Raw genomic sequence first — 23,963 nt, 5'->3', positions numbered from 1 at the left:
TGCAAAAAAACGAACACATAAATTAGGAAGGTTTGGTCATGTCCGTACTTAAATTTGGTCCCCTTTAAGATATGCATTTGTTGCAACCCATATATTCTGAGAATTAATGCAACATTTTTTAAAAATTATTTTAAAAGAAAGAAAAAAATTAAGAAATTATCATAGATGGCATAATCTTGATTGCTGAGATACAAAAATGCAGTGTCAGATTTTTGTTCATATAATCACGGTTTTACATTAAGTTAAACTTGAGGTTAAATGCTATGATTGTTCACATCCATTAGCTGTAAGAATATATATATATATATATATATATATAATATTATCATGCTTGTTAGAGAATTTTTAATTATTACTCTACACAGATTCCAACCAGGTCTGCAGGAGATTCTCTAACATGTATCATAGTATTATTTTTATTAAATATTAATTCTGCCTACTATTATCATGCATTATTCTATAGAATCCACTTATAACGCCTTCCTTTCTGTCTGGTACATTTAATAATTCTCTCTGTCTCTCTGTGTGTCTCTCTCACCCTTTCTCTCTGTCTCTGTCTGTCCGTACGTACGTACGTACTTACGTACGTAACATAATATAACATGACATATCTATCTATTCTGACTAAAATGCCAGATGTATTCATCAAAGACATGTTCTACTAAAACTGAAGCCTGTCATAATAAGAGGGAAAAGGTGTATAGAAGACAATTGCAGATTGCATGTGTGACACACTACAAGTGTCTTAAATTTAAACAGTTGTCAGGTATGTGCCTAAGATATAGATTGAGGTAATGAGTTGAGTTTAACATCTGTTTGATTAGTGGCATAATTGTTCAGAATTTTAACATCTTTACATTTTATCTTGTTATCTTTCACTTTTATGCTTAATTCTAAGGGTTTTCATCCAAAACATTTGTACAGTATATTTTTACATTTTATGAACTTACCTGCACCACATAGCCACTATTGATCTTCTATTCTGTAAAATGTTACTACATACATGCATGCATCATTTTGATTATTGTATGCCAGGTACATTTCAAGAAGTGGCCTCGAGTGGCCGAGTGGTCTAAAGCGCTCTCCATTACGGATCACTGCCATCTCACCTCTGTCTGCATGGGTTCGAGTTTAGGATTCAGCCAGTGTGGGTATGTGAGAAAGCTTGCCAGTAGCTTCTCGTGGGTCGGTGGTTTTTCCTGGGGTTTTCCTGGGTTCTTCCTCCACCATTAATACTGACCACCATGCATAGCCTATCGTGTGCTGAAAAATGGCATTAAACCCAACAACAACAACAACATTTCAAGAAATTTAGTTATAATAATTGGTAAAAGACATACAGCTAATAAGACATTTGCAAGTTGTGTGAGGAAAGGCATGCACATCATAAGTGTCTTACATATAAATTGTTGTTAGCTATAAGCCTAACATATCGACAGAGGTAATGAGTTGAGTTGATGTTTATTGAGCATTTGAACTCTGCTTTGAGGTATCAGGTAGGACATTTATTGTAATATCTTCTGTTCATCTGTCTTTCCATCTGTCTGTCTGTCCATTACCATATATTCTTCCAAAATGCTTTGTAGAAATATGCTTTTTTGTTGGTATATTGTCTTTTGAGTAAACATCTGCTAATGAATGACATCCTTGGCCTCCCCACTTGGATTCATAGTGGGGTGGGGGCATGTTTTCATCAGTCATATGTGCAGTGTAAAATATTGTATAACCAATCTTTTTACTTGCAGTAATAGGATAAAGATTTTTTCATATATATGATAGATTTTGCACTGTTACCCTTGGTTCACTGTCAAGTTATTATTATTATTACAATTTTTTTTTAGGCATTGGTTTACATCAATGACATTCCCAACAAATGCACAGGAGACTGCTGCTTTCATTGGAGCTCTGAGGTCACTCCTACTGTCAGTGCTGTCAGCCCCAGTAGTGGTAAGTACCATATTATTGTGTTTTCAGTACCTTTTAGTCCCTTATCCGTATTTATCCATATTTGATGGTACACATTTGTCATTTGTCCAGACCCCTATACCAGCAAACTTCATGTCCATGGTGTCCAAATGTTTTTAATAAGTTTCTGAAATAAAGTTGTGTAAAATTAATGTTATTCTACTTTTAAAGGTGGATTGGCATCATCTGTACAAAACTGACAGCTTTATTTTCTGGATTACTTTCTGTTAAATTTGGTATAATTCATTTTCTGTTTTTAGTAACAGCAGTTAAATTTGGTATAATTCATCTAAGCAGTTTATGAGAACAATTCATTTACTGGTAAATGTTTTTCTATTTTTAGTAACAGCAGCCACATTTGATCATAGATTGGTAATAGTTGCATAAATTTGAAATCCCTTCAAGCCAGGGTGGTCAAGTGGTTTTTTAAATATAATACAGCAATTGCTAAGAGATGCACAATGCAAGATAAATAATGTATAATGCACAATGGATACAATGCCACACAAAATAATCATTTGAGCTTATGGCCAGTTAAGCTAAAAACATTATGTTCAAACCATACCAAACATTTTATAGTAAAGTTATGAAAATTGTAATATTGTGATGTAAAATTATTTCAGACTCCATTTATCCAAATGTTTTGGAATCCAATGGCAATTTCTTGGAATAAATTTCTTCTATTAGCCATTTTGAAATAGTAAATAATTCTTTGTTAAGCCATCAAAACAGGTGTGAACAAAAACTGGGAAGATTTTATGGGGTTTCAAATGCAAATCATTGACTCCAAAATGAGCAGTTGGATAAATTTAGAGAACTAAAAAACCCTTCAAACAGTTGTTTTCGTGATATACAAGACAATTGCTTTGGAAGATATTTAGACAGGAAGTGTCCTACTGACCCATATTTCTTCTCTAACTCTCTTGTATTTTGCTCTTAGGTGGATGGTCAGCCAGGTGATTTATCCTTGGGCCTCTTGTTTTTTATGCATCAATTTTTTTTATATCTTTAGTGATCCTGGATGATATATATGGTAAAAATTAAACAAAGGAATGCAATACCTGAAAATATTTGTATTTAAATTTCTTAATTTTTCAACATTTTTATATTTTGCTCATGTTCGATCTAATATTTGTCCTTATTAAACAGGCGCACATGGGACTGTCGTCACCATCACAGGGGCAGGATTTGATGGCACCACAGCCTCCAACAATTATGTTCTAATTGGTGATACAGAGTGTATTGTCACCATTGCCACAAACACTTCTATTACCTGCATTGTTGGTAATGGTCGTATGGGAAGACTCAAGGTGGTGGTGATAGTGAGTGGTAAAGGAAGAGCCCATCATCCCATAGGAGGTGATGTTGTGTTTAATTACACAGCTGGAATCAATACCACAAGTCCTACATCCGGAAACTTGGGAGGTAAATTTATCCCCACACTTGTTCAAGGGAAAGTTTTGTTAGCATTTTTGTCTGAACTTGCATTCATCATACATTTTGTGCAATTCCTACTTCCATCAGAATAGTTTTTTCAGACTGGGACATAAGCAGGGGTCGTCTGTGAATGAGCATAACAGTTTCATGGGTATGGGCAGAGCTTAGAGTTGGAGACACTTGTGTATATACATTAAGTGTACTTGAGTACGTATTATTATATGTGTAATGTGGGAGTGTGAAATATGTGGGATTGTCATTGCTTTCCTGCAAACGTCTTGTCTGAATTTATTGCAGATGATAGCACAGTAAAGGGATGAAAAGTTTTAATAGAAACCTAATTGTTTTCTCATTCAGACAAAGAAAGTAAACTTTCTTCTTTTCTATCCTGAATGATTACATTGGAACATTGTACTATTTTTAAGTTAGACGCCATCACAAGTTAATTACCTTAGATGTTGCAAATATTGCAACTGGGACTTTCATTCAGTTGTTATCATGTGCTTCATCTGCTGTATTATCTAAAGAACTTATCATTACAGTAATTAAAAATAAGAAAATATTTTGATTAAGGACTGGCAGTGTCATTGGACATGTCAAATATTCTCAGAGACAATTATAGAAACTATTTCATTGCCTGTATTTTGCACATTAATGTGGCAAAGAACCTAGGAATTTAATCTAGGTCAAATTCTGGTTAGAAACCATAACCAGGTCTCGACCTTAATATGCAGGTGTAAGGTATAACTTAAGGTTACCAGTGTTTATTTAATTTCACAAAAAAAGTTGAGTGTTTCATTATTTAATTGTATTCATCTGATTGAATTATTTTATTAATTATTTTATGTGTTTGTTTTTATTTTTTTAAATTTGTGCCCTCTGCCATATTAATCCTTTGATCTTTTGACAGGTGGTACTACCTTAATGCTGTCCGGTTATGGATTTGATGAAGATGCTGTGGTTAAAGTAGGAACTAAGGCCTGCATCATTACTTTTGTTAATTCAACCCAGATTGTCTGTCTTACTCCTGCATCTGTAAGTACCATATTTATATTTAAGATCCTTGTTCAGCCTATTCCAAATTTGTTTTAAGTCATTTTTGCATTGTTACTATTGATAGGTGCCAGCCATAGAGGTTTAAAGATCAACGAGATTCAAAAACTAAAAAGTGATGATGACTACACAACTACATCTGGATGCATTACTGTCATAAAAATTTCAGTGTTTTCGAAACAGTGTCATGCAGGATTACTATAACAACCGTACCTTTTCCACTACTTGTTTAATAAACTCAAGCAAATTGTTGTCTCAACTTATTTGTAAGGTAGTTAAAATCCATTTGTTCTTATTAAGGTAGGGGCCCCGAGTGGCTGAGTGGTCTAAAGCGCTTTCCGTTACGGATCACTGCCATCTCACCTCTGTCCGCGTAGGTTCAAGTCTTGGATTCGGCCAATGTGGGTATGTGAGAAAGCTAGCCAGTAGCTTCTCGAGGGTCAGTGGTTCTTTCTGGGGTTTTCCCAGGTTCTTCCTCCACCATTAATAGTAGCTGTAATGTATAGCCTATCGTGTGCTGAAAAATGGTGTTAAACCCTACAGCAACAACAACAACAACTTATTGAGGTACTATGGGCAATTACTATCAATTGCTCCAAGTGCTTTAGCTTTCCTTATCCAAAACACCTTGATAGCAATGGTGCCATATCTCTGGTCGAGTTTAAATGATGGTTGTACAGAGAACCTGATTCTGATTAAGATATCAAACAAATCACTTTCATATTCAGTTTTCATTACATTGAAATATAAGATAACATAAAAAATGAAAAACTAATAAAAAGAATGAACATTACTATCCATATTTGAGGCTTATGAACTCTTTCATTTGAACAGCAAATAAGAATACGGACACAGGATACATTTTCACATCATTACATGAATGTTTGATATCTATCATCAGATCCTGAGTCGAGTATAAATGTAATTAATATTTAAGTTAAGTTTGCATTCAAGACTGAAAAATTGTAAAATTCCAGTCTTTTGGTCTTAGATTATCATGATCTTAAAATTTAAAGAAGTCGTCTCTTTTATTCCCAGGCTACAGCCCAGACAGTGTCAGTGACTGTGTCTCAAGATGGAAGAACCCTGATCTCTCCTAACTCCTTCACATACGTTTCCAACCTGACAGCAACAATCACCAGTGTCACACCATCAACCCTTGGAGTTCAGAGTAAGATAGATTGTTCACTGCAGCTATAAATCTGTATGTATGTCACATTGATTTGTGTTCTGTATCTCAAAGATTTATTCACATTGATGGTAAATAATCTGATATGGTTAAGGCGTATTTTGAGTAATAAATATGTCATGCCTGAAGAAGATCCATTAACATTTATGTCTTTAAATCACACATTTACTCATATTGTGGATTCCACAAAGTTTATTAAAGCTGTTGGTAAATAATCTGATAATGATGGTTATTTTTCATGATAGTTACATTACTGAGGCATTTTTTGAGTAATATTTCATGTCTGACTAAAGTCACATAATCCATATGCAGAGTCTACAAAACCTTGGCTTAGTAGTACTGAATAACAGATGACAGATCACATTTTTGTTGGATGAGTTGATAATGAAGGGGATGTTCCAGTACAATTGTAAATACTATGACATATTCTTGGTCTTTCCATCTATGGGAACAAACCCCAGCAAATGGAATTGACTCCCAAGTGGTTACAATTTTAGAGCCAGAATCAATGGAAAATCATAACTCACCCCAGTAACCTCACAGCATGTAATTATTCTCGCGATGGCTGTGATCTCTTTTACTGGCCATTACATTGGAAAATACTCCAATTAATGGTTTGTTCAAACAGGTGTTGTGGTTTTTGGTAATATAAAAAAAATATGCTAGTATATAGCTGAACTTTGTGATCCAATCCCTGTTCCAGCTATGGAGCTTCTTCTGAATTATACGACATAATAGCTTTCACTGTTCTGTATGGAGACAATTAGGTGATTTATTTTTGTCAAGATGATGTTGAGCAATTTTGAAATGTTGTGCATTAGTAGCAGTTGTAATATTCATCCTCCAGAAATTGTAGTTATTAACTTGTATGCATGTTGTTGCTATTTTCAGATGGTACCATTCAGATTTCTGGGTTGGGATTTGGATCCTTTGCAAATGGTTCAGCTGTCCTCTTCATAGGAGATGTTATGGCCTCCATTAAAGCCTACAATAATACACACGTGACAGCCTTGTACTGGGGACTCAGTCCTGGTACCCAAGACATCAAGCTCAATATTGGAGGAAATGGATTTGTCATAGATATCAAGTATGTTAAAAGTAATTTAAAGATCAGGTTCATTTGGGTTAAGATCTGAGATGTCAAAGATATACCCAGATATCTTTTCACTCATCCTAAATCAGTTCATATTATATTGTAAGAGAAGCCAAGCTATCAAGGTAAACTGTGAAATAAATGAGATCAATTCCCTATACATGCTTGAAACTCAGCTTCAAATGACATCACTAGTTTACAAATCCCTACACGGGTTAGCTCATAATTTTTTTGCAAATAATTTTATTTGTGGAAAAAAGTGCATGTGTATGAACTTGGACACTTCTCCAACAACAATTTTTATTTACCTAAGCCAAATTCTGAATTTTATAAGAATAATTTTGCTTTTTTTAAATCCAGATTATGGATTTCAATTCCACACTATATACGGTCAGCAGACTTGAATCATTTATAAGATTTTATATCATTCAGTACATATCTTCTTTAAAGCAATGTACTTTCATATACTCCTCAGTAATGCCTTATGTAGGTATAAACTCCTCAGTAATGCCTTATATAGGTATATACTCCTCAGTAATGCCTTATATAGGTATATACTCCTCAGTAATGCCTTATATAGGTATATACTCCTCAGTAATGCCTTATATAGGTATATACTCCTCAGTAATGCCTTATATAGGTATATACTCCTCAGTAATGCCTTATATAGGTATATACTCCTCAGTAATGCCTTATATAGGTATATACTCCTCAGTAATGCCTTATATAGGTTCACTGCTTTTTTTATGAATACTGTATAATGTACTTGCCTTTAGTATATTGTATATGTTTTATAGGAGTAATGGATCATTGATCTAGTTTAGTAGCTTTAATTACTTGTAAATTTTATATCAGATACATATTATGGTTCCTCACCATTTTGATGAGAAGAAGGTTTAGTATCAACATTTCTGTCTGTCAGTCCATCCATCTGTCCATCCATCTGTCAATTCCATTTTCTTTTCCTTTCTGTAATTTTAAAGTCATTTAAGAATAATGAATGAAACATGTATGCATCCATCATCACTAGATGATTTTTTACCTACCACATTAGGGGCACTGTCTTGAAGATCAGGGCCATGACCCAGTAGTTTTTGTTGTCCAGTATATTTTCCCTTCCACTTGGTAATTTTAATGCCATTGGGATTAAGAGATCAATCTTTGCGTACATGTGCATCACCATAACCAAGGTGTTGCAGCAATAGGTGTGATAAACTCAAATAATTCTTGATAGGTAAATAACAAAGGCCAAACAGAGGCACCAGGCAACAAATGCATGATAATAACAAGTCATTCATAATTGGCATTTATGAATAACAGATTGCTGGTTTAGTGCCATTAAAGGATGAAAAAATCGTTTTTATTCTGTATTTTAGATTGATTAGTTTCGTTAAACTATAGTTCCATACCTGTATGTTAACTAATTTAGTACAGCTTAATAAAATATACATGGCTAATGACAATTTCTTTCCATCCAGATATATAAAGGACTAAATTTTTAGTCAAATTATTGAACAAAGACATTTTCACATCAGAGTATATTTATAGAAATGTATGTTGTTTGAAATTTGTTATCACCATTACATACAAGTTTTGATATTAATCATACCATTCACAATCATATACAAATTGAATTTCCAAGATAATAATAATAAAAATAATAATAATAATCTGCACCTAAGACAGTACCTTATCTTTAGAATCTCAAAAGTACTTTACAGTATTAGATAACACATAACATATACAATGACATAACATATACTCTTGAATGAGATCACAGTATCCTTGTGTCTAAGACCTATGGGCAATTCGTTCCATTTAGCTGGGCTATGGTACGCTAAAGAGCGTTGTCCATATGACTTCGTTTTAAGAGTGGGAACAGTGAGAATAAAGTGTCTGAAGAGGAGCATAAATTTCTTGATGTGTGCACATGGGTGAAGTCAGATAGATATACTGGACTGGAGCCAGTAAACGAAATGTAGCATAGTGAATTGATTTTTTTGGTTTGATTCTGAATTTAATGGGTAGCCAGTGAAGGTTACAGAGCAGGAGGAAGGTGTGCTTAGTTCTTTGTATTCTAAGGATGATCCAAGCAGCCATGTTTTGAACTTTTTGAAGTTTCTGTAGTAGAGAGATGAACCAGAGTGAAGTGAATTACAATAGCCCAGTGTTAAAAGTACAAAGGAACACACAAATGTTTTAGTGGCATCAACCAAGAGAAAATTGCAAACGGAGCTTGATGTGTCTCAGCTCCCGATATGCTGCTTTGCATGTTCATTACAAGTTGGTGTAATGAGAGCTTAATGTCAAGAGTGACACCTAGGTATCATACTCACTGAATTTAATGTTAGTATTGCTGATACTTGTTGCTTCAAGTAGAGGGTGCAAATGAGAGAGTCTTTGCATGGTGATCAGGGTGGCTTCAGTTTTATCATCATCTGCAGCTTGTAACATGTCATCAACGACTTAGAATTGGAAATGAACAAGTACATAAACATATTGAAATATAAACGATGAATTGGTTATAATGTTCTGAAAATCCCAATCCCCTGTGAAAGGTTATAAAACAATGTTTACTGTTTTGCTTATTTGGGGCTTTGCCTTTAAGATCCTATTCACAGATCATTTTAAGGTTTCTTTTGTTTCAGCATTGTATCATAAAAGCTTTTGAGGTATATGGATTTAGGTTGGTACACTTAATGCTTGTCAGTTGGATGGCATCTCTTGTATTACAGTCAAGGTTTTATCTTCAAAGTCAAGGTCGATGAGCAATACTTTACCTTTTTTCTGTTCTTTAATACACATTGAAATATGGAAATGACAGTGAATTACTTTTGATGTCTGCCCAATGATTTTACAGCTGTTTTAAAGATTGTAGTCCAATTTCATTGTTGTGAGGTTTGTCGACCTCACTGTGATGTGTTGAGGACAAAATAAATTGCTGGTTGTAGAAGTCTAGGATTGTTGACACATTTGTTTCATTGGTATGTGATTGAGCAAACAAAATTCAAATGGTACCATCTTTATATATGCTCACTTGTAGATAACTGGATCATATACTTTAAAAATATAAAATTAGAAATTTTGTTTAATAGAATGACTAACTAGTCTTTTGATTTAAACTGAAACTAATTTTTGAGTGATTGACAAGAAAACATTTGACTAATATTTTTCACTGTTTAATAATCCATGTTAGTGGTGTTTGTCTTGCCCTCATTCTTCTTTTTTCCCCCAACATATCAGCACAGTCAAGTTTTAAATAATATACATTGCCCCATACATTTCACTTCAGTACTTTACACATGTCTCTTTGTAATATTACTATTTTGCTGTGTAATAGTGGTGCAGTGCCTACTGTGAATGTGCAGCTGGATATGACCAATATCTACCCAACCATGGGCTCATTATTGGGAGGGACAAAAATCACTGTAACGGGAAGTGGGTTTGGTGCAGACTCTTCAGATGTGGAAATCACAATTGGTGGCCATGTTTGTGATGTAGAATTAACTAACCCAACTCGGATGATCTGTCAGATTCAGGACACTGCAACAGTACATCAAATTACCAACCAGGGAACAGATCCTGGTAAGTACAACATTACAGTCAGAATCAATAAATTCAAAAGTTTTCTAAAATACATTTTTACATCATGCTTTCTATCTTGAACTATGTTTTATAGTGGCCTATAATACAGTGTGGAAGCTCCATAATAATCACTGTTTTTATCCATCATTTCCTCTGTCCATTTCTTCATGTTTGTTGTAGCGTAATAGTTCAGCAACTCATTACCATATTCCTATTAATTGGTCATTGAATAACCTTTTGAAAGAACATGTACCTTTCATAAACTTTGTCTCTCCAGCAGTTTATTGTAACCAGCATACCTTTAGAAAAATGCAGTCTATCCTGATGTGAACATTGTGTAGTAGATGTATTTGAGTCTTTTAATGGAGTCTATCCTGATGTCAACACTGTCTAATAGATAAATTTGAGCCTTTTAATGGAGTCTATCCTGATGTCATCATTGTCTGATAGATAAATTTGAGCCTTTTAATGGAGTCTATCCTGATGTCATCATTGTGTAATAGATAAATTTGAGCCTTTTAATGGAGTCTATCCTGATGTCATCATTGTGTAATAGATAAATTTGAGCCTTTTAATGGAGTCTATCCTGATGTCAACATTGTGTAATAGATACATATGAGCCTTTTAATGGAGTCTATCCTGATGTGAACCTTGTGTAGTAGATAAATTTGAGCCTTTTAATGGAGTCTATCCTGATGTGAACACTGTAATAGATATATTTGAGCCTTTTAATGGGGTCTATCCTGATGTCATCATTGTGTAACAGATAAATTTGAGCCTTTTAATGGAGTCTATCCTGATGTCAACATTGTGTAGTAGATGTATTTGAGCCTTTTAATGGAGTCTATCCTGATGTCATCATTGTGTAATAGATAAATTTGAGCCTTTTAATGGAGTCTATCCTGATGTGAACACTGTAATAGATATATTTGAGCCTTTTAATGGAGTCTATCCTGATGTCATCATTGTGTAATAGATAAATTTGAGCCTTTTAATGCAGTCTATCCTGATGTCAACATTGTGTAATAGATAAATTTGAGCCTTTTAATGGAGTCTATCCTGATGTCATCATTGTGTAATAGATAAATTTGAGCCTTTTAATGGAGTCTATCCTGATGTCAACATTGTGTAGTAGATGTATTTGAGCCTTTTAATGGAGTCTATCCTGATGTGAACACTGTAATAGATATATTTGAGCCTTTTAATGGGGTCTATCCTGATGTCATCATTGTGTAATAGATAAATTTGAGCCTTTTAATGGAGTCTATCCTGATGTCAACATTGTGTAGTAGATGTATTTGAGTCTTTTAATGGAGTCTATCCTGATGTCAACATTGTCTGATAGATAAATTTGAGCCTTTTAATGGAGTCTATCCTGATGTCATCATTGTGTAATAGATAAATTTGAGCCTTTTAATGGAGTCTATCCTGATGTCATCATTGTGTAATAGATAAATTTGAGCCTTTTAATGGAGTCTATCCTGATGTGAACACTGTAATAGATATATTTGAGCCTTTTAATGGAGTCTATCCTGATGTCATCATTGTGTAATAGATAAATTTGAGCCTTTTAATGCAGTCTATCCTGATGTCAACATTGTGTAATAGATAAATTTGAGCCTTTTAATGGAGTCTATCCTGATGTCATCATTGTGTAATAGATGTATTTGAGCCTTTTAATGGAGTCTATCCTGATGTGAACCTTGTGTAGTAGATAAATTTGAGCCTTTTAATGGAGTCTATCCTGATGTGAACACTGTAATAGATATATTTGAGCCTTTTAATGGGGTCTATCCTGATGTCATCATTGTGTAATAGATAAATTTGAGCCTTTTAATGGAGTCTATCCTGATGTCATCATTGTGTAATAGATAAATTTGAGCCTTTTAATGGAGTCTATCGTGATGTGAACACTGTAATAGATATATTTGAGCCTTTTAATTGGAGTCTATCCTGATGTCATCATTGTGTAATAGATAAATTTGAGCCTTTTAATGCAGTCTATTCTGATGTCAACATTGTGTAATAGATAAATTTGAGCCTTTTAATGGAGTCTATCCTGATGTGAACACTGTAATAGATATATTTGAGCCTTTTAATGCAGTCTATCCTGATGTCATCATTGTGTAATAGATAAATTTGAGCCTTTTAATGCAGTCTATCCTGATGTCATCATTGTGTAATAGATAAATTTGAGCCTTTTAATGGAGTCTATCCTGATGTCAACATTGTGTAGTAGATATATTTGAGCCTTTTAATGGAGTCTATCCTGATGTCAACATTGTGTAATAGATAAATTTGAACCTTTTAATGGAGTCTATCCTGATGTCAACATTGTGTAATAGATAAATTTGAGCCTTTTAATGGAGTCTATCCTGATGTGAACACTGTAATAGATATATTTGAGCCTTTTAATGCAGTCTATCCTGATGTCATCATTGTGTAATAGATAAATTTGAGCCTTTTAATGCAGTCTATCCTGATGTCATCATTGTGTAATAGATAAATTTGAGCCTTTTAATGGAGTCTATCCTGATGTCAACATTGTGTAGTAGATATATTTGAGCCTTTTAATGGAGTCTATCCTGATGTCAACATTGTGTAATAGATAAATTTGAACCTTTTAATGGAGTCTATCCTGATGTCAACATTGTGTAATAGATAAATTTGAGCCTTTTAATGGAGTCTATCCTGATGTCAACATTGTGTAGTAGATAAATTTGAGCCTTTTAATGGAGTCTATCCTGATGTCAACATTGTGTAATAGATAAATCTGAGCCTTTTAATGCAGTCTATCCTGATGTCAACATTGTGTAGTAGATATATTTGAGCCTTTTAATGGAGTCTATCCTGATGTCAACATTGTGTAATATATATATTTGAACCTTTTCATGGAGTCTATCCTGATGTCAACATTGTGTAATAGATATATATGAGCCTTTTAATGGAGTCTATCCTGATGTCAGCATTGTGTAATATATATATTTGAGCCTTTTAATGGAGTCTATCCTGATGTGAACCTTGTGTAATAGATATATTTGAGCCTTTTAATGGAGTCTATCCTGATGTCAGCATTGTGTAATAGATAAATTTGAGCCTTTTAATGGAGTCTATCCTGATGTCATCATTGTGTAATAGATGAATTTGAGCCTTTTAATGGAGTCTATCCTGATGTCATCATTGTGTAATAGATAAATTTGAACCTTTTAATGGAGTCTATCCTGATGTCAGCATTGTGTAATAGATAAATTTGAGCCTTTTAATGGAGTCTATCCTGATGTCATCATTGTGTAATAGATATATTTGAGCAGCCTTTTAATGCAGTCTATCCTGATGTCAACATTGTGTAGTAGATAAATTTGAGTCTTTTAATGGTTCATTCTCATCTTGTTCATTCTTATGCCGTACCTTGACAGCGGTAGGAGCCCCGAGTGGCCGAGTGGTCTAAAGCACTCTCCGTGGTAGGAGCATATAGTCTTACCCTTGGCTATCCAGATGATATCACACATTAGTTAAGTTTTGCTTTTAGATCCTTTCAGTCACTAAGATGGGGCATATATGCTTACCATATTTTTTTCTTTCTACAAATCCATCCCTTTTAAGCAGGATTTTAGCAGCAAGAAATCTAAAACTTTTCCACCTACATAGGTGGCGATTGGAAAGGAGTTATCTCCACTGGGATAGAGGGACTGGCCATAAATTCCATCCATGTTAATACTTTCATTGATTTTAGGAAGCATCTTCTTTTGTAGACCTGACCAAACTTGCATTAAGATTGTGCCTTTTTTATGTTCAGAGAGATTTTAAGGAGTATTCTTACACAGGGAAGTTTACGGCACCTATATTTCTGTCCATTTCTTGCTTTATTCTTTCTAAGATGAATATTCACACCTTATTCAAGTTTTTTCATTGTGTTATATACATGTTGGTGTTTACCCGCCATATTTTGAGTAACTTTCACTCAATTTATTATATGAATTATATCGGTTTCTGGCTAATAAGATTGTTCATGAAATAATTGTAGACAATTGTACTCAACTCAAGGACCCTTTTGACAGTAAGTTAACATGACCTCTGGCTAATTTCTCCTTTTGTACTTCAAATATAGGTTTCTGGATGCATGGGCATTATCAGTTAATTTTATATCTTAATCGTGGTGCCACTTCATTATCATCTACATTTTTTGTACTCCATTTTATATAATCTACTTTTCTTCCCATTTTTCTTTACAATACAGGGGACACTTGGTGACTTTCTAGTTCATATCTTAAACTTTCTGATCCTACTTTGCATAGAGATTATACATTTCTTAATATATCAAACTTTTTATCGAAGTTTAGATGCAGATTTGATTATACAAATTAATTTATCTGTTTTTCCCAGTCTTTTCAAGAATCAAGTTGGTGTCCATGACTTTTTTAAACACTATTTATTGTCATTTCTTGTAGGGCTGCCCCAAATTTACAATTAATTTTGAATTTCTTGGTTTGCTGCAAACCATGAATTTTAAAGTCACAATTAACATGCAGTGAGTTCAAGACCCAGTTAACTAATTATAACCTTTCTCATGAGGAAATGATGTGACCCTGTTTCGTAGTCCATAAATTTTAGTGCTGAAAAAAATTGGCAAAACCAATAGCTAATTGTTAAGTCCTGTGAGGCAAAATACACTAAGTGGAACAACATAATTGATTTGAAGTTGTTGTTGTTGTGGAATTTAACGCCATTTTTCAGCACACAATAGGCTATACATGGCGGCCATTATTAATGGTGGAGGAAGAACCCAGGAAAACTCCTGAAAGAACCACCGACCCATGAGAAGCTACTGGCAAGCTTTCTCACATACCTACATTGGCTGAATCCGAGGAGGTGAGATGGCAGTGATCCATAACTGAGAGCGCTTTAGACCACTTGGCCACTCCTGGGCCCCGACTTGAAATAATGTTAGTGAAAGAGAAGTAATGTTCATACAGGACCAGGTCATCAAACCAGTAGATTTGCAAATTTTGATCAGTGGGTTGGCTTATAAACCAGTAGATTTTCTTTCTACATAAAGTTACTCAGAACATTGCTTGAATCCACTTCTCACCCCTGACTACCAACACTGTCTTTGAGGTAGGCTGGTATTCAGAATGCATTCATAATTTAATGTTATTTATATATTTCTGTTAACAGCTTTTTTCCAGACAGTTTTGGGCATAAGACTCTTTTTTTGAACCAAGTAAACTAATTGTTCAGACAACACTTGCAGTTTTAGAAGCCTGAATCATATTTATTTTTGCAAGTTGTAATTCCTCAGAAAAAATGAAAATACTGTCTCAATGAAAACATTCTTATGATTAATTAAAAATGTTCATTTACATGTAGTTAAAAATATTTTAATTTCTGTTTGGTTTGGTTTTTTGCAGACCTTGGTGAAGGCTATGCCTTTAAGCCAGATTTTCTAGAGATTAAGACTGGAGACATTGTGCAATGGACATGGAGCACCCCAACTTTTGTCAATGACATCACCCACTCTGTCCATCAAACTGTCAATGCTAGTGCTACTGTCAACATGGAAAAAGGGTTTGGCAGCCCAATTCAGAGTAAAGATGGTATGCATTAAGCATTTGTGTACATCAGAAGCATTTATGTTGAGTTCAAAATTTATATTAAGTTGACATTTATGATTTGATAACATTAAGTTATGTAAATAACAACATATAGTAAATTTACTCAAACAGACAATATTCAAATAAATATAACCAGATTATATCAAACATATTTTGCCATTATTCATGTAACAAGAAATTTATGTTGCAAGTATCCTGAATACACTGAATGGCAATAAAATATATTGATGTATAGTATTTTTTTGTCGCATATTAGGGTATTAGAACATTTGTATCTGATCAACTAACGTTATTATGACTCGTTGATCAAACTTTAAATATACTCTTTTATCACTAACCTCACCTAAGAGTTCAGTAATGAGCAAAATTCATATATATATACAGTAATACCTCGAACATTTGCGAGGTCAGGTTCCAGAACCAGTCGCGGGATCTGGAGGAATCGCGAATGTTTGGTACGAGTCACTAAAAATGCTAATAAATGCTTATTTTTGGGTTTAAACCGTAAATATGACCCAAATCATGCTCCCAAAGCACTTTAATTTCATTTAAAAGTTAGCTTAATACATTACCCTTAAAAAGAGAAATAAATGGTTGATGTAAAAATAGAGTACAATATCGCCTAATGGGTATTTGCCACACTAGCACATTTACAGTACATACATGTATACATGTATTAATATTATCCCTATACTAATTCATTGACTGCCATTTTCTTTTGCACTCACAGTAAGGTAAAACCAAGTAACGAATGGGACTGTAAACTTAATGACTGACGTTTTCTTCGTCATTGTCAAGAAGGTAAACTAGGTAAACTTCATATGTCACAGAAGTCATATAATGAAGGTACAATTCAATAAAATAAAGAAAACATGTACGTAAAGGGTACCAATGAAAATTCACGAATCCGTGAATTTGCGAATCCAGAAACGCGAATGCATGAGGTATTACTGTATATTAATTTGGTGATCTCGCATCTGATTATTAGAGATTTTTTCCACTATGTTGGCAGTATTTCTGATCTGAATATTACCAGACTTGGAATGTGTGCTTATAGCATTTAGATTTAGGATGTGTTTGATAATCAGTGAGATCCTTGCCTACCAATGAGGTGACCATGCAGCTAATTGTCTGATTCCCATAAACTCACATTATGGATTATTCATCAAGATATAATTGTCTGAATCACATCAACTCACATTATGGATTTATCATCAAGATCTAATTATCCAATTCACATCAACTCACATTATGGATTTATCATCAAGATCTGATTGTCTGATTCCCATCAACTCACATTATGGATATATCAGCAAATATAATTGTCTAATTCCGTCAACTCACATTATGGATTTATCATCAAGATCTAATTGTCAGATTCCCATCAACTCACATTAAGGTTTTATCATCAAGATATAATTGTCCGATTCCCATCAACTCACATTAAGGTTTTATCATCAAGATATAATTGTCAGATTCCCATCAACTCACATTATGGATTTTCATCAAGATCTAATTGTCCGATTCCCATCAACTCACATTAAGATTTATCATCAAGATATATTTGTCAGATTCCCATCAACTCACATTATGGATTTATCACCTCATTGGCCATACCACTTGTATTGGTACAGTTGGGATATAACTTTTTGAACTAGTTTCTTTTTCCATATAGCAAATATATCTGACCATATGCATGTTATTCAGACATGGGTTTTTTCTTCACATTTAGGAGTATTTCATTTTATCTTCTTTTACTTCTCTCTCTCTGTCTTCCATCCTTCCTCTCTTTCTCTCTCTCTCTCCATCAGGTTGAATAGATCTTAAAATCTGTTAATACTTTCAACCCTGTAGCATACATTTATGTAATCAAAGAGAAGGCGCCATTTGGAATGCCTAAGATGAATCCCAAATAGTAAAAAGCAGACTTCAAGTTTTTTACAGTTAGGTTTCCATATGAATACTGCAAATTGTCAGTGATGGAACTTAGATGATATTTTTCTATTCAGTGTAAATGCATACTCATTCCATTTAATGCAAACAATTTGAATACATATAGTAATAAAATTAAGTAGCAATTTTAATTGTCATCACAATTATTACTGTATTAACTCACTTATAAATTGATTTGACTATAAGTCAACACACACACCCCATTTTAGGGCTGCAAAAAGTTAATTTCTCTATGACCGTCCTATAAGTTGAGGAATTTTTTGCAAGCCAAATTCATCTGCAAGGGGTGACATGTGGTCATAGTTGCACACAGAGAAAAATAAACCAGTGAAACTGGATGAATGGATAGATAGATAGTACAAGTAAGACAAAACCAATGTAGAATAAATACATTTGTATTGGATTGAATATGTACAAATAAATTGACATTACATTTTGTCCATCATCATAAAATGAAATCCATAATACATAACATTTTGAATCAGTTAATAATAATACATTTTTGCACTGAATTAAATTATGTCATATATGGGTATGAAAATGCTAATTCATAATGATGCGATTCACAATATCATGTAATATATTAATTCGAAAAGTATTATATAATAAACAAAGTTAAGTCCACACTTGTGTAATTCACACTAATTTCTTAAACGATTTGACCACCATCTCAGTGGAATTCCTTTCATACATTACATGCACCCAGAGATACTAACTCAGTTCCTGGTTGCTTCAGATTTCATGTGATAATGTGTCAGTATATACATATTTGCCTTAATGGCTTGATTAGGTAAACATCTGATGGTTGTAGTACCGACTTGATGCCACCAGAAATCACAGCTTGGTACGTTTGACGTCACCACAACTTCTGTTTCACAGAGAGCTTCAAATGTGCCCGAAACACACTGCTCAAGAACTCGCAAGTTCAAACCAAGCTCACAATCTGCATAGAGATGCCCCCCCCCCCATTTCCTTCTTCCAAACCCAATATATCGAGTAGCTTCAGAGATGCATCTAAAATGAATAAATTCCTTTGTATGAGGGCTTCAGGGTAGATTAGTTCTTCAGCTAACTGTTTACCCACTGTAAATAAAGTCATCATCATTATTATTATTATTATTAGAAGGGCTTTTCATTATTCAAATTCTCTTATGTTTATGTCTGGCACTATAAACTATAACTGACTTTTTCTTGTGCCAGTTATGTACATGTTTCTCTGATTACCAAATTCATGTTCTGTGGTTCTATTGTTGTTTTTTCTCTACAGAGCCTGACCTTTAACTAAATGTGCCATCGTACGCATTACATTTTCTTTTCCCAATGATGGTGAAAGTAGTAACTTCATCAATTCTTGATATATGATATCTGAGTGACAAAATACACTGTAATTGACTGAAAACTCTTTTTATAAACTTGGATTATTATTAACGATGAGGTTGAGCTTACATTCTGTAAGCTGATCATACGTCTTTGAAATCTCATAAAAGGATTGCTGCAACTGACTGAAAGGTCAGGCTCTGTAGAGAAAAACAACAATAGAACCACAGAACATGAATTTGTGTCATATGATCAAAGGGACTCAGCATGACATTGAACAAGTATCTTATTCATGGCTCACTCAAAGGATTGTCCACTGGAAAAAGAAAGCAATGCTGCTTTTACATGCTGAAGGATTAAGGTTTTATTTATCTAATTAGTATTTATATCAAAACGTTTTGAATTTTTTTAAAAACCCAGCAAGTTTGCCTTTGCAAGATAAGGGAGCAAAGTCAGATTTTGTATACCTTGTAAGAAAACCAGTACTCTGCATTAATAAAATTATTTGGAAAAAAGGTCAACCTCTAAGTGAGCATATACAGTCCTGTATAAAAAAAGAAATCAGGCACTGTATGGTGTTGATTGCAGACTGACATTAAGTGACAGTTGAAATTTGGGTGTTCCATCTGTAATAAAAATAGATGGTAAGCATGCATGTGCACAAAAATTACATCTGTATTGCAGAAATAAACAGAAATAACCACAAAATCGTTACAAGTAAACTAACTGTAATGATTAAAATTTGTTGTAATGATCTTATGCAGTGAAGTCTTTTGGAGCAGTCTGGTAATCTACATTAATATTCACTATCAATATGCAATGTGTCAACAAAATACAAAATCTCTTTATTTACTTTTGAAAAAATTTATTAATTTGATAAAATGCACAATCTAAAGCAGGGGTCGGCAACCTAAGGCACGCGTGCCACAGGTAGCACGTCAAGAGGTTTTTTTGTGGCATGCAAAGGGCAGCCAAAAGTCTCAGTTTTAACAGTGTTACGCTTTTACTGGTGGCACGCGCTCGTTTGTTTTGTAATTATTCCGGAAAAAGAGGCATGCTACGTAACATAGGTTGCTGACCCCTGATCTAAAGCATTAAATGCACAATCTAAATTTGTAAAATGGTCCTTATCCTAGAAATTATTTTAAAATTTCAGAACATTTTATCAATGTAGTAATACATTTGTTAATTGCATTGACACAGAATGGAGAAACGAATCCATTTAAAATCACAGGTTTTTGCCTTAAAAATATCTAATTAAAAGAAAATCGACATTTTTTCAGTAGATATAAGGAAATATTTCACTGGTGAAGGGGAAACATTTTGCGTTGTCAGTTGTTGCTTTGCCACTCATGACAATGCAATGTTTCCACTTCAGTCATGAAATATTTCCTTATATCTACTCCAGTATTGTTGATATCCCCTTTATATTGTTTCATAATATGTCTCCTTTTTACAATGTTGAAGGAAACTTTTTAAGAGATCCTAAATATGTTCATATCAATATATATATATATGGTAGATTATTCCATCTTCATTATAAAAGATCCATGATATAATGTTTTGGAAAGCATTTTGAAAGATGCTAAGTGCATTCCTGCAGCCTTTTTAAGCTGTGCTATATAAATACAGACAACCTGTTTGCATATTTTGTTTCTTTTACAGGTGGTTACCAGTTCCGCTTCACTTTACCAGGAACATACTATTACTGGAGTGGGTTTGTAGACCTTAATCAGGCCATTAGCTATAGAGGTGTTGTGATAGTAACCAACAAGACTTCTTATGTGGGAGAGGTTGCTGTCAAGGTTGCTGGTAAAACTGCAATGTACAACACATCTTCAGGTAAAAAGACACATTCTGTTATAAACTGAAATTAAGCATGGTTGTCAGAGTTCGAAGATTTTGTTACGTTCAAATGTTTTTGAAATGCCACAGATAAGGTTCATTTTTGTGGGGGTTTTTTCTCACTTTTTGTCACTTTAACGAAATTCTTGAAAATTCGTGCAAAATATGTCGGAAGTAACATGAATGTCCAAATCACACAAATAACATGTACGCAACTTTCCACAACCCTGCATTCATAAAAATGTTAAGGAACAATGTGGAAGTTTCCCGTTAATATGGTTCTTATTTACTTATAAAAAGGGAGTATGCTATTTAATTTTTTCTCATAAAATACATTTTTGGAAGATAGAATTATTTAAAACCATTAGCTCATTCTGTAGCAGTTTATTAAACAGACACATGTCAGTTCTTAAAATAGTCACAAGAGATCCAGGAAGTTGAACAATTGTAACCAGCTTGCACAGTTGGAAAGGTTTGTTCCTGATTTAGCTTGTTTAAAGAATGACACAATTAACTGAACATTTTAGATAAGAAGCTATTGCAAATTTTTTATTTATATTTGTCTTCTTCATACCATAATTTTACTTTAAGTAAAAGAGCCCATCAGTTTGTATTCTTTTTGTGTCTGTGATATTTAAGTCATGAGAAATTAGTATTCTTAGTCCAGTCATTAATATGATCGGGATAGAAATTAGTATTCTTAGTCCAATCATTAATATGATCTGGATAGAAATTAGTATTCTTAGTCCAATCATTAATATGATCAGGGTAGAAATTAGTATTCTTAGTCCAGTCATTAATATGATCAGGGTAGAAATTAGTATTCTTAGTCCAATCATTAATATAAGGATAGAAATGAGTATTTTTAGTCCAGTCATTAATATGATCAGGGTAGAAATTAGTATTCTTTGTCCAATCATTAATATGATCAGGATAGAAATTAGTATTCTTAGTCCAATCATTAATATGATCTGGATAGAAATTAGTATTCTTAGTCCAATCATTAATATGATCTGGATAGAAATTAGTATTCTTAGTCCAATCATTAATATGATCGGGATAGAAATTAGTATTCTTAGTCCAATCATTAATATGATCGGGATAGAAATTAGTATTCTTAGTCCAATCATTAATATGATCGAGATAGAAATTAGTATTCTTAGTCCAGTCATTAATATGATCAGGGTAGAAATTAGTATTCTTAGTCCAATCATTAATATAAGGATAGAAATGAGTATTTTTAGTCCAGTCATTAATATGATCAGGGTAGAAATTAGTATTCTTTGTCCAATCATTAATATGATCAGGATAGAAATTAGTATTCTTAGTCCAATCATTAATATGATCTGGATAGAAATTAGTATTCTTAGTCCAATCATTAATATGATCTGGATAGAAATTAGTATTCTTAGTCCAATCATTAATATGATCGGGATAGAAATTAGTATTCTTAGTCCAATCATTAATATAAGATAGAAATTAGTATTCTTAGTCCAGTCATTAATATGATCGCAATTGAAATTAGTATTTTTAGTCTAATCATTAATATGATCAGTATAAAAATTTGTATTCTTAGTCCAATCATTAATATGATCGGGATAGAAATTAGTATTCTTAGTCCAGTCATTAATATGATCAGGATAGAAATTAGTATTCTTAGTCCAATCATTAATGGGGCCCCGAGTGGCCGAGTGGTCTAAGGCGTTCTCCGTCACGGATCACTGCCATTTCACCTCTGTCTGCATGGGTTCGAGTCTCGGGCTCGGCCAATGTGGATGTGTGAGAAAGCTTGCCGGTAGCTTCTCATGGGTCGGTGGTTCTTTCCGGGTTTTCCCTGGTTCTTCCTCCACCATTAATACTGGCCGCCATGTATAGCCTATCTTGTGCTGAAAAATGGCGTTAAACCCCATAACAATAACAATAACAATAACCAATCATTAATATGATCGGGATAGAAATTAGTATTCTTAGTCCAATCATTAATATCATCAGGGTAGAAATTAGTATTCTTAGTCCAATCATTAATATGATCTGGATAGAAATTAGTATTCTTAGTCCAATCATTAATATGATCTGGATAGAAATTAGTATTCTTAGTCCAATCATTAATATGATCGGGATAGAAATTAGTATTCTTAGTCCAGTCATTAATATGATCAGGATAGAAATTAGTATTCTTAGTCCAATCATTAATGGGGCCCCGAGTGGCCGAGTGGTCTAAAGCATTCTCCGTCACGGATCACTGCCATTTCACCTCTGTCTGCGTGGGTTCGAGTCTCGGGCTCGGCCAATGTGGATGTGTGAGAAAGCTTGCCGGTAGCTTCTCATGGGTCGGTGGTTCTTTCCGGGGTTTTCCCTGGTTCTTCCTCCACCATTAATACCGGCCGCCATGTATAGCCTATCTTGTGCTGAAAAATGGCGTTAAACCCCATAACAATAACAATAACAATAACCAATCATTAATATGATCGGGATAGAAATTAGTATTCTTAGTCCAATCATTAATATCATCAGGGTAGAAATTAGTATTCTTAGTCCAATCATTAATATGATCGGGATAGAAATTAGTATTCTTAGTCCAATCATTAATATGATCAGAATAGAAATTAGTATTCTTAGTCCAATCATTAATATGATCAGGGTAGAAATTAGTATTCTTAGTCCAACCATTAATATGATCGTAATAGAAATTAGTATTCTTAGTCCAATCATTAATATCATCAGGTTAGAAATTAGTATTCTTAGTCCAATCATTAATATGATCAGGATAGAAATGAGTATTCTTAGTCCAGTCATTAATATGATCGGGATAGAAATTAGTATTCTTAGTCCAATCATTAATATGATCAGGATAGAAATTAGTATTCTTAGGCCAATCATTAATATGATCAGGATAGAAATTAGTATTCTTAGT

The 23,963-nt window shown here is 33.7% G+C and overlaps 1 protein-coding gene across 2 annotated transcripts in view; it reads left to right on the top strand.

The window, feature by feature from the left end:
• The window catches only part of LOC149793387 (fibrocystin-L-like), a 221,327-nt gene that overhangs the window by 107,534 nt on the left and 89,830 nt on the right, over positions 1 to 23,963 (top strand). For both annotated transcript variants that reach the window (XM_089967368.1, XM_089967369.1), the window contains exons 26-33: positions 1,842 to 1,947; positions 3,115 to 3,390; positions 4,313 to 4,437; positions 5,494 to 5,626; positions 6,536 to 6,731; positions 10,078 to 10,322; positions 15,731 to 15,916; positions 20,870 to 21,046. In XM_089967368.1, the coding sequence (XP_089823494.1) occupies positions 1,842 to 1,947; positions 3,115 to 3,390; positions 4,313 to 4,437; positions 5,494 to 5,626; positions 6,536 to 6,731; positions 10,078 to 10,322; positions 15,731 to 15,916; positions 20,870 to 21,046 (1,444 nt within the window). The remainder of the gene's footprint in view (positions 1 to 1,841; positions 1,948 to 3,114; positions 3,391 to 4,312; positions 4,438 to 5,493; positions 5,627 to 6,535; positions 6,732 to 10,077; positions 10,323 to 15,730; positions 15,917 to 20,869; positions 21,047 to 23,963) is intronic.

The sequence above is a fragment of the Sinohyriopsis cumingii genome, chromosome 8 (assembly GCF_028554795.1).
Source record: "Sinohyriopsis cumingii isolate HCF-2022 chromosome 8, ASM2855479v2, whole genome shotgun sequence".
Classification (NCBI taxonomy): Eukaryota; Metazoa; Mollusca; class Bivalvia; order Unionida; family Unionidae; genus Sinohyriopsis; species Sinohyriopsis cumingii.
Note: the sequence above shows the minus strand (reverse complement) of the source record. Positions and strands in the feature narration are given on the sequence as shown.